The following is a 16,400-nucleotide window of genomic DNA, read 5'->3' on the forward strand; positions in this document are numbered from 1 at the left end:
AAAAAAAAAAAAAAAAAAAAATATATGATATATATATATATATATATATATATATATATACACGCACACACAGCAAAAATTATATCAGTCCACCATCGAGGCATAACAAAGGGGGCATCAGGAATCTAAAATAAACAAAAAAAAAAATAATAGAAGGATCTCATCAAAATCACAGACCAACCATTTAATTTTGTAATTAGAAGATACCGTACCCTTACCCTGAAGCGCTTTTTACATATTCCTTCCCGTCTCCCCGCCCCATGACACATGAGGCCTATGCCCTCTCCAGCCAGTCCCATTCCCACTCCTCTCGCGAGGACCTCCCACACCCGAATTTTCACTATCACCGTTACCCTCTCCTTCGTTCCCATCGCTAGCAGGAGATTCAGAAGCAGCTCCCGAGCCAGCCACATACGCTTTTGGCGGTGCGACAACCACCTCACCGGCCCCATCCCTTTTCTTCGCCGGTCTCGTCCCATCCGCAAACTGCACTTTGCCCTTCACGGTACGGGGTTCCCCATCATCCTCACTATCCGGATCCTCGAGGGCCGCGGGCTGTCGACCACGTCTGCCAGTCCGATCCCGAGTTCCGCCCGGAGATTCCGTGCCACCCCAATCATCATCATCATCAGCTTGATCCTGCAATTCACCCAGCGCTGCCAGCCGGCGTTTTCGCTCAGCCGGTGTCTCTGCACTGTCATGCAATGCTTGTGGGAATGGAGCGGTCTGGATGGCAATGGTTGAACCGGCTGGTTGGCGTCGTTGGGACGGTGGGATTCGTTCGGTGCCATCATCTTCGGAATCGCGGGGATTTCGCGTGGTGGATGGGGGAGTGGAGCAACCTGGTTCTTCACCCTTGTCTCCAGAGGCGGCTACGATGCCCCGTTGATGTGCTCGGGTGTCTTCTTGTTGCCGTTCTTGCCCTGTTGTTTTAGTGGTTTGGGAGTCGCGGTTGTCTTGATGTTCCAAGTGGCCGGAACGAGCACGCTCCCTTTGGAGGGCGGCTTTCATCTGTTCCGGAGTGGAGGAGTGATGGAGTAGTTCCGCGCGGGTTTTTGGGTCAAGTGTGCGGATCTGTTTGATAAAATCATGCTTGCCCATTCTGAGACCCATTTCGGGCTTTGTCATCAGGTCTGGCCTTGTGATGGTGAATCGAAGACGCTCATCATCAGACGAATCACCTTCGGTTTGTTGTGTTTTCTTCGAGGAGGGTTCGCCTCCTTCTCTAGGCTCTCCAAGGCCAATCCAGGTCCCCACGCGGGATATCCTTCGTCGCATAGGCTCAAGCTCGATGGACGATGGAAGATTCACCTCTGCAGGGTTACTAGAATCAGCCTCCTCGGAATCCTTCATTGGCTTCTCATCAGGATGGATAGTAAATTTCTTGATAACTTCGCCATCTGCATCTTCGACAATGACTGTGTTTCCAAATTGATATGCTCTCGCGGGTCGACGTCGTCCGTCATCTGGTTTCTGTGTTGGTCCTGCGCCTTCGGATTCTTTTGTGAGCCTTCGGCCACCACGGATCCATGTAGGGAGGAGTCCTTTAATCCTTTCATAAGTATCTCCGGCATTCCCATCGACGACAGAGCCAGAGCATTCACTATCGTGTTTCTCAACCGCCTGATCCTTGGATATTGGCAACTCTCCGATTCGATCTTGGCGAGACTGATTACGCTGTTGCAGAATGTGCGATTGTTCCTCACGGCTCAAGTGGCTATAATCGGCAATATCTACAACATTACCTTCCCTATCTTCGATAATTATCTTGTCGCCTTCACGGTAAATTTCCATGCCATGTATTTCAGTTGTCAACTCGCGTTGTTCCAAGGGAGGCCTGTTCTCATCTCTGCTTTCACTTTTCGGAGCACCAGGGGTCTCCAACCTCCTCTGGGGCATAATTGCAGACTGGCTAATCGGTCCACCCGCACCTCTTTTCCGTCTTCTTGTAGGCCTACGACTAGATGCGCGACTATTCGGTTCACTTTCCGCATCTTCTCTCTGACGTCGTAATAGATTCCCGGGAAATCCAACCGGACCAAGAGTCCCAGGAGGGAATTCCGGCAGTCTCCCGCTCGACTGCGATTCCATCGATTCTTTGCGCAAGGACATTGACGCCTTTGATTGCGTTTGGATGCGAGGAAGCCGATTCATCCATGAAGGGCCATCCTCGTTAGCTTGCGTATAGGACATTGTGATGGTCAAGGTATTGATATGCTTTCCGAGGGTGAAAACAGCAATCGATGATCCGTGGACAATAATGGATGAAATCACCAAGAACGTCGTAATAGGCCAAATAACAGTGACAATTGCGAAGTTTTCGTCACCAGGCCTTGGCGGTTCTGCAAGAGGTTGAGTTGATCCATTTTCCAACTCTGCCCTGGTGAGAATAGCAGCGAAAATAGCCCCTACACCAATTGGGCCGAAATGGCCCGCAAATAGCGCCTCTCGCCATGTTTTGATGTCAGGTATAAATGGTTTCAACATTAGCATGATGGGAATCCGCCTGAAAAAGATCACGAAAATAGCAATCACAACCAGCCTCCACGGCACCATACCAATTGCTGGAGCATTGAATTGCTGCCACGGTATAATTGCCCCAAAATAAACGAAATACGTTAAGTTGAGTAGTAGATCAATGACATTGGAAACGTGAGATTCTTCTGTCTTCTCAGTAAACCATCCGTCATTACTAAATCCCACCCCAGCAGAGAAGCCGATAAGCAAATCGTCCATACCCAGCAAACTGCCGGTACCAGCACAAAACAAAGCCAGTACGAAGTAGAACACAAGGAAACTCTCTCGATCGATGAGGCTCTTCCGTTCGGCGAATTTGATAGCGTGACGGCCAATGTAGCCGATCACAAACCCGAAAAATGCGCCGAAAATACATTCGTAAAGGATAGTAAAGCAAATCCAATGAAAGGCCACTTTCTTCGAATCCGGTCGGTAGTCAATGAGGTAAACAGCGAGGTAGATGAACGGAAAAGCCATACCATCGTTGCAGCCTGACTCTGCAGAGAGCAAATCTCGAAGGTGTTTGGGCACACGCTTTGCGAATTTCCCTTTACCAACCACGGATGACGCTAGGACGGGATCAGTAGCAGTAACACATGCAGCGCAAGCCAAACTTTCGAGCCATGACAAGGGTGGTACCATCCACCATATGATGAGGCTCGTTATGAGCCATCCCCAGGTCATGACGGGAAGCAAAAGCAGGACAACCGATCTCCAATGTTTTTCCATATAAAACTTGGGCAATTCGACCCCGACAGCAAAACACTGAACGACGAGCACAATGCGGGAGCATTCCAGCGTAATCTTGTCCACATTTCCCCAGGATATCGGGTCGAAGAGGCGGGCAGCGTGAGGACCGAAAATGACACCGCATAGTGTGGCCACGGTAGCTTCACCAATGTATAGTTTTTCCTTAACGAACAGTGAACACAACATAAACAAGCTGGTAAACCCTCCCAGGATGATGTAGGCCACGTGCGGCTTATCGATAGCTAGATGTTCCCACGCCATGATCGCAGGTTCTCCAACTCGACAACGGCTGAAAAAAGCACGAGAGGACCTGGATTCCTGCCCGCCTATGGAGCATAAGAGGAGGAGAGGATAGTGGAAATGCTCACTAAAAAAGTGAAAGCGGGAATCGTAGGCACCCAACTTTTCACACAACGTCCTTTCCCACTGGCTGTTTCTCCGCCCTGTTTCGTCACTGAGGTTCCCGGGAACTTCAAGTATTTTCTATTTTTGCTCTCAGCAACTCCAATGCCTCCTGCGAATGCACACTAACCGAGGCCAAGAACAAGCCTCCGTGGCGGTGTGCCAGCTCTTCCCGAAATATCAAGTTCAAAAACGCCTCTGGACATAATCCTTCAGAATAAGACATCCAAAACTCCGTTTTCTCGTAACACGAAACGAAAATTCGACGTTCGCTGTTTGGTGGCGCTAACACGCGGGAGCACCCGGGCGAGCGAAGATACGTGAGGAACGAATGGGAATGGATGATCTACCACAGCTCCTTTGTAAGTGGAGAGACAGGGTTAGTAAGGAGAAAAGAATGTGTAGAGAGAGAGGTGTCTAATTTCTCTCTTTTTCTCCCCCGCTGCAAGGTAATCTCGCCTTGCAAAAAGTAGATGAAGGAGAGGGAGAAGAAGGAGAGAGCGGTATTCTGCAAATGATTTTGTTATCAGCGGAGGAGCGGAGGAGCGGAGGCACTTCTTCGGGTCACAAAAGAAACGAGGCTGACAGCGGCGACAATCAGTGGCCAGTTGGAATGATGGCGACCCCCGCGCGATGTCTGTTAGTGTGCCTTGGTTTCCCATCATTCGCGAACGAGTCCCAGCCAATGCTTATCCCTCCGGCTAGTAGGGCCTGTCGGGCGGGGCTGCATCGATTGGATAGCCAGTTGGAGACCAGGGACAAATGACCGCAGATGCAACCAGCCCGCCTGTCGATTGGAAGAATACTGTAGATGATGATTGTGCGCAGCACAGAGAGTCCTCGCAGAGCAGATTTTCTGGTTCAAGTAGTTAGTTAACTGCATAAATAACCGACTAGTTATTCGCCGGGTTACCTAATCCGGGTTACCTAAGCGGCTGCGCCTTGGATGAACAATTTCTATCTTCAACAGTTGCCTTTTCGGTGGCAATAACGACCATTGTCGCCCACGAATTTACTCTCACACTGCATCTGCATGAGGGAGACCCCACGTTTTGTCCCACGTTTGGCACTCGGGAATCTGTATGCAAAAACCACTCGCCACAAGTCTTGGACGCTTCTTGGCTGCAGCCTGCCCATGTGGGATCGTGTCTCGCTGCATGGCACTTGGCAATTGCTTGATTTTCGTTCCATCATGGAAGCAATATGGAGAAGATGGGTCACGGCTATCTGTTGATTAATGCTTTAGGTAGAAGAACGCAAATGGTAATATGCGCATCAGCTGTGTATCAGTAGCAGCAAGATATATCGTTCATGTCGTCATATCATCGTGGCGCCGCCACGTAGTTTACTAGCCACCTACGGCTTTCCCTCCTCGATATAATTTATACCAATCGTCGGGAGTGGATGAGATGCGTTTTCCATTTGGAATAAGAGGCAATCAAAAAATGCTATGGCTATCCAGGCAGCAGATGTTCCATTTGATCCAAGCCCAGGGTTTCCAAAAAAACAAAAATGTACAGTTAAATCATCTCGTTTACACAGCGCAGAAGAGCGTGCGAATGGAAATTGTGTAAAATATTTGAAGAAATAGGTCAGTTGGGTAGGGTGAGTATAAAAGAAAGAATTAAAAAAGATGGAATCGGTCCTCAGGACTCGACCTCAGCAAAACTCGCACTCAAAAAGCCAAAAAATCTGATACGAGCGAGTAGAAACGACAATACTATCCAAGTAATCCTGAAAGAGCGTTATCAACAGGAAACAAAATATTAGAAATAGATAAACAGAGGCCAAGAAAAGAAGAGTGGCTCTCAACATCAAAATCGGACTATGCGAACAGGGGAATTGGGATTAAATGACAATACGCAAGAATATCGACTGACAGAGGCTAAGTGAAGATGAAGACGATGAAGGAGAGACGATCAAATGTATAGCACATCCGACAAGGGAAAATTTGAAAACTTTCTATGTACCATGTTCACATCCATACCCTCGATCAACAGCCATAAAACATACCCTATACAGAGGTCGGTGGTAGGATGCATTGTCGTTCTCGCTATAATCTGTCCATCCTTCTATTCAGCAGTAGGCATTGCCTCGACTTCTTCGCACAGAGAACGCCAGTTTTCGGCCTGCAGCTCGGCATACTTCACCCGCTCTTGGCTCCAGTCCTGATGCAGCCGGCTGATGTGATACTGGCTCATCTGGAAATACAGCAGCTCGTCACGGATACATTCCTTGATAAACACGCCCCTCGCATGCTGTTGGACGATAGATTGTTTGTCCTGCAGAGAAAGAAAAGTCCATGTTACTCGTGTGGTCATGTAGAACGAATTAATGGGCTTATTTTTTCATTCCTCTTTTATAGCCAGGGGCAGATCGTTGTGGGCCGGGAGTGGGGAGTGGGAAGGAAAACCAGGCTGTTAACAGGACATTTCTTTCTCACCTTGATAATCGAATCTTCAACTTTCTCCACCTCCCCAGGCTTAACAACCCCCTCAGGCCTAGCCCGCAACTCTTTCAATTTCCTCTCATTGCTTTCAATCCTCCGCTCAAGTTGTGGAATGTTGTCCTTGGCATAGCGGTCCCTCCGATCAAATAGATCGCGCATAGCCACGAGACAATCTCGCTGGGCCTTGAAGTCTTCAAGCACTCCGTCGTTCCATGCTCGAACCTCGTCATCTAACAACCCCTGGCTGGCGATGAGGTGTTTGGCTGTGGAGTTAATGCCATTGTTCAACAGCGGCACGTCGTTGGTGTCGACAGCATATGTGTCCGATGTACAATCGGTCAGAGACTGTAGGGCTCTGGAAAACCGGAATTGATCGGCGGCAAGTCCTTGGTTACGTTTCGCAAGGCGGTCAAGTAGATTACAAAGGTTGATATAAATGTCAGCTGAACGCCTGATCCCAGAACGAACTCTTTCAAAGGTCTCATTCAAAGTCGGAGGGAGGGAGTCTTCAAGATCCGGAGGTAGTGGTTTGCCTGCAAATTCCTCCTGAACGGAAATGGTGGCTTGTTTTCGCCAGACGGACAGCTCCTAGTTTGGGCTTTAGTACCACCATAACAGCTAATGGCTGGGGGAAATGTCTCCAATTTCATCACATACTGTAGGAACGGTTAGGAACATCACCACCAGTTGCTCCTGGTTCAAAACAGGGTGGCGAACAAGCGAAGTTGTGAATCGTACTAAACCCTTTCGTCGCTTGTCGAGAAAGGAGTTTGAGTCCGCTGCGAGGTGAGTGCCATTGACTTGATAAAAGAATTCGTGAGCATTTTTAAAGCTTGAAGTCAAGCCAACAACGTACCTGCAACCCTCTTAGGAGGGAGAAGTGGTATCTGCCGGAAAGGATACCTTTTTTGTAGACAATCCACCAACCATACAAAATCAGAATATCTCCGGATTACAGAGCTTCCTCGCCGTGAGGATTTGACCTCGTAGTTTCGATGCTGGAAAAAGAACATGCCCTCCTTTTCCGGCAGCATGTTGATCGTGATTATTTCTTCTACACCATGCGAGCTGATCCTGCCACCCCCAATGGACCTAGATATATTATTATTAGGATTGGTGTTTCCTTGATCATCTCCAGATTGTCCGAATTCCCCCCCTAGCCCAGAGTTTCCTGTGGATCCAAAACCGGCACCGGCCGGGTTAGAGAAATTCTCACCCCAACCAGACGCCACACTTCCCGGGGTATTTTCGCTGGGTTGTCCGGCAGATTGATCACCCTCAGTAGCGGAATCGGCTGGGGCATTATGTGCACTTGAAATTCTGTGAGCGAAACCATTCGTAGCAGAATGTGAAGACGCGACGAACCCGTTTACAACGGGGCTAGTTCCAATACCATTCTCAATTGAATGATTGTGACCGCGATGCAATGCGGGGCTTCCCCACGGATCAGAATCCCCAAATGACCCTTGCGTCATCCGACGCGGTGACGGCTGGTGGGGGAGAGGAACTGCGTGTTCGGGTGGTGCTATCGCTGTGCTGTGGCGGGACTTCAACCGATCGACATATGGTATGCTAGGCTTGGGAAGTCCTAGAATGTCATAAGAGAATCGATTAGCGTGAGTTTACGTCACCACTGCAATTTTACGGAAGATCAAGATGAAACAACATTCAACGAGTGAAAGAATGGATTCTTACTCTTTCTTCTTTCGTCAATCGTATCAAAAGTGAGATCTTCGCCCTCCTGGGCTAAACCTATCAGAGCAAGCAAAACGTTGAATTCGCCTCTCCCTAGCCCGTTCGGCAGATCGCGACCACCAGGGGCGACCATATTCAGAATTGTAGCCTGTTCCTCTGCGCTCAAACTAGAATCTCGCAGGACTTTCCTCGCCCCCATGACAGAAATGCCAGCACCAAGTTTATCCCCCGAATCCAACACTGCATCATATGCATCAATGTACCCTTCCGGAACCTCTGAGGCTGGTAATAGCATTTTAACAAGTTCGTGGCGCGCAGCCCTTTTCGGATTTGGCGAGTTCCATGCTGAGGAACCTCCTTGTGCCTCGTCGGCAAATAGGGCGGATGATGAGGTTGCACCCAAGGCCGGCTGATCTGAAAACAAGGATGGTTTGGAGCGGGAGGCAGAAGTGGCAGTGGCTTTGGCCACAGGTGAATCTCCGGGAGACGTACCAAAGAGGGACATATTGCGGGTAGCAAGGGGGAAAGGGCGAAGCTGGGTTCCTGGTGGGAGGGGGAGGATACTTGGTTGTGATTTAAGTCCTATCCAGATCACACCGGATAATGAAGCTAGTACTCCAGAGTAGCAATATACGTCAATTGTAAATTCTCACGGCTCAGCCTGATCGTGGGTTCGAGAATGGAGATGGCTTCAAGGACGTGCTTATCAAGCTGCCTGGTGGAGACTGAGTTAGTTGCTGGTTGCGGCAGTGGAGAGGAATTTGTAGTTTGACGCTAAAGAGCCTCTAGATAAGCCACATCACGGGGTACCTCCCACAGAATCAAGAGCAATAGCTGCTCAAGCCGCTCATGTACGCTGCATATGTGTAACTACTATGTAACTAACTACTCCAGAAGCAGGGACTCATTAACTATTACAAGCATGCTTCACTCGCTATGACCTGTTATATAAGCATAAAGTATCATGCATCTACTATCCTCGAGGCCAGGTGCTATATCATAGAAGAATATACAAATAATTAAGAGTACTAATCCACTGTAAATAGTAACTAGTTAGCAATCATTAACTAGAGTAAGCAATGATTTGAGACTAGAAAGAGAGATATAGTGATGGTGGAAGATTGGTTTATTGTGACTAGACGCCAGGGCAAGGTCAAGGTAGTTACGTAGTTATGTATGTATGTACAGTACACCCTACATCCTGGTTATAAAATTGGACTTTTACTAGTAGGCTAAAAGGAGAATTTCCTAATTACCATAGTCTTTAAGTCCACAATTTTATGCCCTGAAGTCTCACAATGGTCCTATAGTCCAGGAGAAAATGTCATAAACTTCTATTAGCAATAAGAAAGCATTAATTCATACACAGCCAAGGCGCTATCTATCCTTTCATATATGGTAGTCTCAAACATATGCAAAAAACTATATTCCTCCTTCACTAGAGCTTGCAACGTCTTGCTGGTCCATAGATTGGTTCCCGCCCTCGCTCACAGAGATCCTTTGAATCTTCCATCTGAGTGCGTCTTGCCATTCCGGACATCCCGTAGCCAGGACATTGCTAGTATTAAGTTTCCCCGTAAACCACCTATCCTTGCGTACACTTGCTTTATCACCTCCTTCAAGAGCTGCTAGGCTAGATCTAGTCGTTCGGATCCTTTTGCTACTCTTGGAGTCATGTGGAAGGGGTCCACTAAGGGCTAGCCGGTGTTGCTCGAGCCGTAAATCGAAAGCCACAATTGCTCGTATATACGGTGCTAGGTCTTCGGAAATTGGTGCTGCACCGCCGTCAAACGAAAAGGATTGACGGCCAGATGGAGCGTTAAACGGGTCCGAATCATCCATTATCGGCTCGAAGGTGTTGCGTAGAATGGACTGGTTTAGGTATACAGGTTTATGAGAGGAGAATTTTTCCAGGGTCTGCTGGATAATGGTGTTTTCGTCGGAGGATGGTGAGGAGTCATGGAAGGAGTTGTCCAATAAAACAGTCATTGCGACACCGATTTTTGTTGCCAGACATGCGTAATCAGCCAGTAGATCCGTTTGTAGCAGTTTATACCCTTCTGTGTACGTGGAGCGCCGTTTACTAGTGATTTTAGGCCAGGAAAGGTCAAAGACATCCTGTGGAAGAAGTTAGAATTATTCCTGCGGTAAGTCTTCAACAATTAACTTACATCAGTAGGGGACTCAGGAGAACCTCTGCAAATCATATCGAGGTTAGCCATCATATCAGCCTTTTGACTTTCCTGGACCAGCGCTTCAAGGCGACTCTGGCCATCATGACCCCGTAACTCGTCCCGATACATGTTCGATTCATGCCAGTCCATAAGACCTATTTGCCATTGGCCTAAACACTCGAACATAAGCTGGTTCCTTCGTTCGTAAGCATCATCATCACAGGTGAGATCCTGGCAGACAAGCCCCATTCCATGAACATACGTGTCCGTGCTCACAATCTTAGGACGATTATCCTCATGTGTTTGGTTATTATGTCGAACGGGCAACATAGTAAACCAGTCTAGGCCTGACTTTTTACTCCCAACACCCATCTGACACCAAAAATTCAACTGCATGATGGCTGCACGAAGATCTAAACGCATTACAGTGTATAGTTCGGATATCCATTCTCGATCCAGAATATGCCCTTCATTAGCAGCAAGGAGGAGGAGGTAGTCAACTGCGAGGTCTCGTGGGGGCTGGCGAAATCGAAGAATCGCATGTGGTTTCAACTGCTCAAGGGGAACCAACCTTTCATCGTTGCATGTCAATATAAACGGCCTCTTAGACTGGCTAATGAGCGTTAGAACACCGCTCCAGAATTGTTTGTCTTCTTCAAAGAGGATGTCTACTTCCTCAAGGAGAATCAGAGATTGTTTCTGGCTCGGTTGTGCTTTCGGAAATGGTCCTCTTCCGCTAAACGAAGGCTCATCATCCATGTCCCCTCGCTTTGTCTCTGGCGTGTTCATATTCCTTCCAAAAAAGGTTTTCACGGTGCTTTGCTTTCCAGGTTCACTGTTGTGCGTGGAAAACATTGGCTTGAGTGAAGGTGCGGTACGGGACTTGTCGTCGACTTGTCCAAGGAGTTGAACTAGATGGTTTTGTGTCATGTTTCCGACACGTTCGACAACGTCCCTGGCACTTCTACGACTTCCAGCATTTATTTCAAAAATTTCAAATCCAAGTTCTTTGGCTACTGCATGGACAGCCGCAGTTTTTCCACAACCTGAAGGGCCACTGATAAGTATCGAATTAGCCACTAAACGATTTTCGAACGCCGATTTAGTGTCTCTGATTGGACTATCGGATCGAACGACGGTCCTTTTATTAGATATAGTAACTCCACCAGCCAATTCGTCCTCATCGTTAGGAGTACCGATTTCATCCATTTGGGGCGGTGCATCATCATCACTGGAAACAATGAATTCATCAAGATCCTTTGGTCTTTTTCGCCTTTTCTTCAGTTTTGCGCTCTCACCAGGAATTTTTTTCGTCTGCTTTCCATCATTTTCGGAAGCACCGCTGCTTACTGTCGACACGGTGAGATTTCGCAGCCACCTTTTTAGAACCATGGCTTCAGTACCCAGCTGCAGTACGGAATCTGCTCTATTAGGTGCATATTTCTGCGTCCAGGGCGAGTCATCTGATTCCCCCTGGTCGAAAGCAGTCGTTGATGATCGTACCGAAGAGAGAACTTGAGCCACTGCAGGGTGCGACGTGTACGGTATTGAGGTTCGCTGACGGTGAACATTTTCGCCAATCATTTCCGTAGGCATTGGAGCTAAACCAAGTCGACTCATGACTATTCCCATGAATGTGTCACGAGTGCATATTTTTTTCTTTGGGGATCTTAATACTGCGGATCTTATATCGCTCCCGATAATATGTGAGAAAAGTCGTGATTTAACACAAAGGATATTCTCATATTCTGGTATTGAGGCAACCAAGCCTTTTGCTTTTCTCTCTTCGAAATCCACCAACGAAAAGTTGTTATCGTCATTCGGTGGAAGCCCACGTACATGGACAGCCCCCCTCGGGGGCCAAATTGGATCGGTGGGATCTATGTTTTGGGGAAGAAGTGATCGTGCTTTCGCTGCTGTCGCATTGGAATAATTCCCCTGTTGTGACAGGTTCGAGGTTTGTTGACTATGTTGGGGACCTTGGTCCGAGAGTTGATTAGTAGCGGCTGCTCGGCCATTTTGAGCGCATGCTAGGCGGTCGGTAGCTATATCCTCACCCTGTTCACATTTCGCTTCTGTTATCTGCGCTGCGGCCTTCCCAAGGAAAAATGGATGCGTAGGCTTCGAAGATTGTTGGGATGGATGACTAGGGAGAAGATCGCAGACAACATCCCTCGATAAAGGATACCGTTTCCGACCACCAATTATTTCATTTATTTGCTGGCCTATCGAGGAACGTGACTCTTCGTTGGCTCCATAATTCAACGATACCAACACAGAATGTTTTTTGCTTCGTTTCTGAGAAACAGATTTCTTCTTTTTGTTCGGCCCGTCAGGATCCCGAGGTGTGCTTTTGGATCGCACTGGAGAATTCAATAATTTCCCGTTTGGGTTTAGTCTTAACGTTTTGATAGGAGGATCATCGGACTTCGGGTGGATATTAACTGATGAGGATGAAGATGGCTGGTTCTGTAATTCCTCCGAAACCACAACCGCTGCGGGCACCTCGACTCCGCTTTGATTCCCGGATTGTTGTTCTACAGCATCAGCCTCGTTGCGAGCAGCAGCCTCGAGCTGTGCACCCAACGAAGGCGCCGGATTTTGCTGAACAGTATGTTGGCATAGTGGCTCCTCCGTGATCTGTCCAGCAGATTCTGGAGTGTATGTTTTGCGGCGCTTTTTCCGGCTACCATTAACATCCTCGTCTCTCGTGATAGGTTGGGGCTCGTGGACATTACTTGTGAGCGGGAGCTGTAATTGCTTGTCCCTCTTTCTGCTGCCACGAGCTGAAGGCTTTTCACAGCTCTGATTGGGGCTATCTGAACCAGATGTAGGATCTATCAATATTTTAACAATATCTTTCCTAACCGGCACTCTACCTTCAGGCTCCAGGGATCGTAAAGGTTTGCATTTAGACGATGGGAGATCGGTATCTTTTGGGCCTTTGAGAAGGTTAACAGGCTATCATAAATGACACAGAATTCCACCAACCTTTCCCAAAGAACGGGTGCAAGGTCCGTTGGTCATGCTGTCCCATGACCCTTTCAAGAGCGATAGCAGCCATTCAATCCCCTCGAGAATTGTTGCATTGTCAAGAGCCGAATCCCGAATGGTAACAGGATTGAATAAAAGAGGGACTTGCTATAGATTGAGAGGGATTACAAACTCAGATAATGTGAAACTGGAGTTGGTGCACTGCAATGAGATCTGTCATGTTGTCCGCGGATGCAGTTGAAAATAGTCGCGATTTCTCCGCCGCGTCTCGGCCAAATCGCGTATCCTGCCTAGCTTCGATGCCGGATTTGACTAGCGTGGAGGCCTTCCGGGAAAATATTACCCCGATTGCCGGCAGAAAAACTGCAATATTTTTTGAAAGCGACAAACTTCAAGTCTTCAGGGCCGTTGCGTCGGCATCAAAAGGACGGCGATTTTCGCAATATGGAGCTACAGGCACCCTTTGTCCTTGCCCAATTGCCACGTGCTCTGGGTGCTTCAGCTGGTAAATGCCAATTAGGTGAAGTTCACGGTGTAGCGGGGCCCAAGAAAAGGAAACGACATGAGGTCGTGGCCGCTATCGACGGCGAGAGCGTGAATATTTACAACGTAAGGGCCATGTTCCTTTACTTGCCATTCATTTTGATACATCGCTAACTTATTATGAGCAGGTTCAATTCCCAAAACTGGTCACCTCCTATGCAATTCCGCCGCAGTCTTCATTTTCATGTCCTCCCTGCTCAGTGCGGCAGAAGTCGACTCGGAACTCAAATACAGTTACAAGAAGGCAAACTTATTGTGCCATAGAGCAACCGGAGAATCAAGTGCAATGTTTCCTAGATGAGTCGACTGCTAGTGCTCATAATGCGTTAAACATTTCCAACACCTCTTTCAAGCTGAAAGACTCCCAAAGCCCTATTGTTTTCCTTGGCATCATTCCCGCATCCCTAGAAGCAGAGAATCAACAGGATCCCTTCGATGTACTTGTAGTTCATAAAGATGGACGGGTTCGCAGGCTCTCACCGGATCTCAAGACTCAGAAGTGGAATGCCCTTCCAACTACGGGGATTGAGAGGTCCACTACACATGAAATCCAGACTGCATTTCTTGTGGCTTTCGATGACGCACGCAAGTCGCTGTTTAAGAAGCGGCAGGATATCGTAGCGATGGTAATGGGTGATGAGATTGGAACGGAGTCGGGCAAATCCTCAATGCTAATACTTGTGTCCCGGCCACTTCACAAAGAGAACCTGCTTCCCAGCGACTTCGACGTAAACATTTTTTCTCTACCCGCTCGCGCTGCAGAAGATGATTTCTCAACGAATCACGCAAAGCGATTGCGACACCTAATGGCTATTCGTCTACCGAACTCCGAAGAGCAACAAACGCCATTCGACCCCAAGTCTCTGCACTGGAGCTTCCACCCTAACAATAGTGGGCTCTCCTTATCTTTTAATAATGGGTTTATAAATTACAATATATCTCCATATTCACCTGAAATATCGTCTCATTTGATTCTTCCCAATGAAACCTTCTCATCAATCATGCGAATATCCCCGCAATCTGTTATCTGTGCTAGCAGATCATCAATTGCAATCTATAACGCACGGTACCAAACAATCCAAGCCGACCTTTCGCTAATGGATATATCTACTGCAATCGCCGCAAAATCAGATACAGATAGAGTACCTATAGTTTTTGTCTCCTACTTTTCGAAGCTTGGAATTGCCATTGCGATACGTGGATCCGCACTTCTTGGCTTTGATCTTTCATCGTCTCATGACCGAGATGCGTCTCTAAAACAGTCTGGTGATGAGCTTTTGATCAATGCACTTGGTAAAGGAATTCGATTGCCATCAGATTCGATACGACAAATGGATGCAAAGCGAGTGAATCACATGCGGCTTTTGGGTCTCTCTGAACCTGACGAAGCTGCTCGGTGGGCTGAATTCAAGAAGCAGCTTGAAGCCCTAGCTGAAGCTAAGGATACTGTAAAGTTTGATAATGTTATTAAAGATGCATTCTGCAGAGCCCCAGTATCAGGCGAGGACGACAAGCCTAAACATCTACCGTCATCAGCGAATTTTGTGGACCCAGACAAGGTTTCCTTCTTGCTTGGGAAGATCTTTTCTTCAAGGGTCAATGACGTTGACCCAAAGACTTCGAAGCTGGTCGTTTCTTTTATGCCGCATCAAACATTCCGTTGGCTTATAAATTCCCATAATTTGAGCCTCAACAGTATTCGGACAGCTCTTCGACAGTCAATGAACTCAAAACAGATGCCACCCATCCCAAGCGGCTCACTGGTACAAGCCCTCGTCGATTATGAGCGTTCAATCAAGTTACTGTTGCAAGTGCTACAGAACCCGATAAATCTCGACCCCCCCGAACTCGCACATGCACTAAAGATCCTCCTTGACTTCGCCCGCTTTCATCAACCCAGATCAGAAGAAGAATTACCAACAATCATCACCGAAGCTGGTCGCCCATCTAAAGAAAATAGCCCTCATATAACAACCCCCGAAAACCAGAGTAAACCCACCACCACCACTCCTGAGATTGACACCACCATAACTGACGTCATCACTGGCCTAAACCTATCCCTCACAAAATTAAACGGCCATCCCATCCACAAAGTGACCCAAGCAATCCGCTCTGTCCTCTCTAACTCCGACACAGTTTCTATAATCCACCATCTCCGCCACTCCCTTGCCACAGGGGGCTACACCTCACGGTTCATGGAACAGTCAGAGGGGCCCCTTTCTTCCGACCCCAAAATCCCCACCCTCAACCTTTCCACCATGGTCAATGTGTTAACTGCCTGTATTGACGCCATAGGGCCAAGTGGCTGGATCTCCGCCGCTGCATTCGCGGGTGCAGAAGACAGCGAAGCAAGCCTAATCGCAGACATGAAATCCGAGATCTCAGCTGTGCTGGTCGGCATCGAAGAGGCAACATATCTCAAGGGCATTGTGCGAGAATTTGTCAGATACGCTGAAACAGCCACTGTTGGTGCTGGCAGCGGCAATAGGAACAATAAGGAAAATCAGGCTGATCGAACATCCCCGACCTTACCCCGTGGCAGTCGCCTGAAGCGCAAGGAACGACACAATGGTGCTGAAATCCTTATATATGATACTGATAACGTCACTGTTGCTGAGGGGCTGCTAAACAGTGACACCCAAATGCTTCCTCTGTCTCTTAAACGAGTGCAAGTTGCTGGCGGTGCGGGTATAGCTGGTACATCCACCACTATGGTTGGTGAAGAGGTGAGCAGGACTAAGATCCGGAAGATGACGGGTGAGGTGGTAGCGCGAACTGAGCGTGAGATCGGGTATTTGAGACGGAAGGCGGTGGGGAAGTACTCGGTGTAGGAGGATTGTTGTGTAGTAGATGGCATCATCGAACTATATCTACTG

General features: G+C 48.0%; 3 protein-coding genes across 3 annotated transcripts; 1 reads left to right on the plus strand and 2 right to left on the minus strand.

Moving 5' to 3' along the window:
- Positions 1-231: 231 nt before the first annotated feature.
- Positions 232-3,528, minus strand: HCAG_02454 (hypothetical protein; the record flags this gene model as incomplete). The annotated part of the gene is made up of 2 exons (XM_001542233.1): positions 232-1,658; positions 1,746-3,528. The coding sequence occupies 2 exons, from the start codon at positions 3,526-3,528 to the stop codon at positions 232-234; spliced, it is 3,210 nt and encodes a 1,069-aa protein (XP_001542283.1).
- A 2,213-nt stretch (positions 3,529-5,741) lies between these two features.
- Positions 5,742-13,051, minus strand: HCAG_02455 (predicted protein; the record flags this gene model as incomplete). The annotated part of the gene is made up of 11 exons (XM_001542234.1): positions 5,742-5,951; positions 6,113-6,706; positions 6,776-6,897; positions 6,975-7,706; positions 7,814-8,422; positions 8,467-8,528; positions 8,827-8,849; positions 9,070-9,117; positions 9,305-9,931; positions 9,985-12,929; positions 12,979-13,051. 11 exons carry the CDS (start codon positions 13,049-13,051, stop codon positions 5,742-5,744), a joined length of 6,045 nt encoding a protein of 2,014 aa, XP_001542284.1.
- A 374-nt stretch (positions 13,052-13,425) lies between these two features.
- On the plus strand, positions 13,426-16,355 carry HCAG_02456 (predicted protein; the record flags this gene model as incomplete). The annotated part of the gene is made up of 2 exons (XM_001542235.1): positions 13,426-13,590; positions 13,653-16,355. The coding sequence occupies 2 exons, from the start codon at positions 13,426-13,428 to the stop codon at positions 16,353-16,355; spliced, it is 2,868 nt and encodes a 955-aa protein (XP_001542285.1).
- Positions 16,356-16,400: the final 45 nt, after the last annotated feature.

The sequence above is a fragment of the Histoplasma capsulatum genome, genomic scaffold (assembly GCF_000149585.1).
Source record: "Histoplasma capsulatum NAm1 scaffold_2 genomic scaffold, whole genome shotgun sequence".
Classification (NCBI taxonomy): domain Eukaryota; kingdom Fungi; phylum Ascomycota; class Eurotiomycetes; order Onygenales; family Ajellomycetaceae; genus Histoplasma; species Histoplasma mississippiense.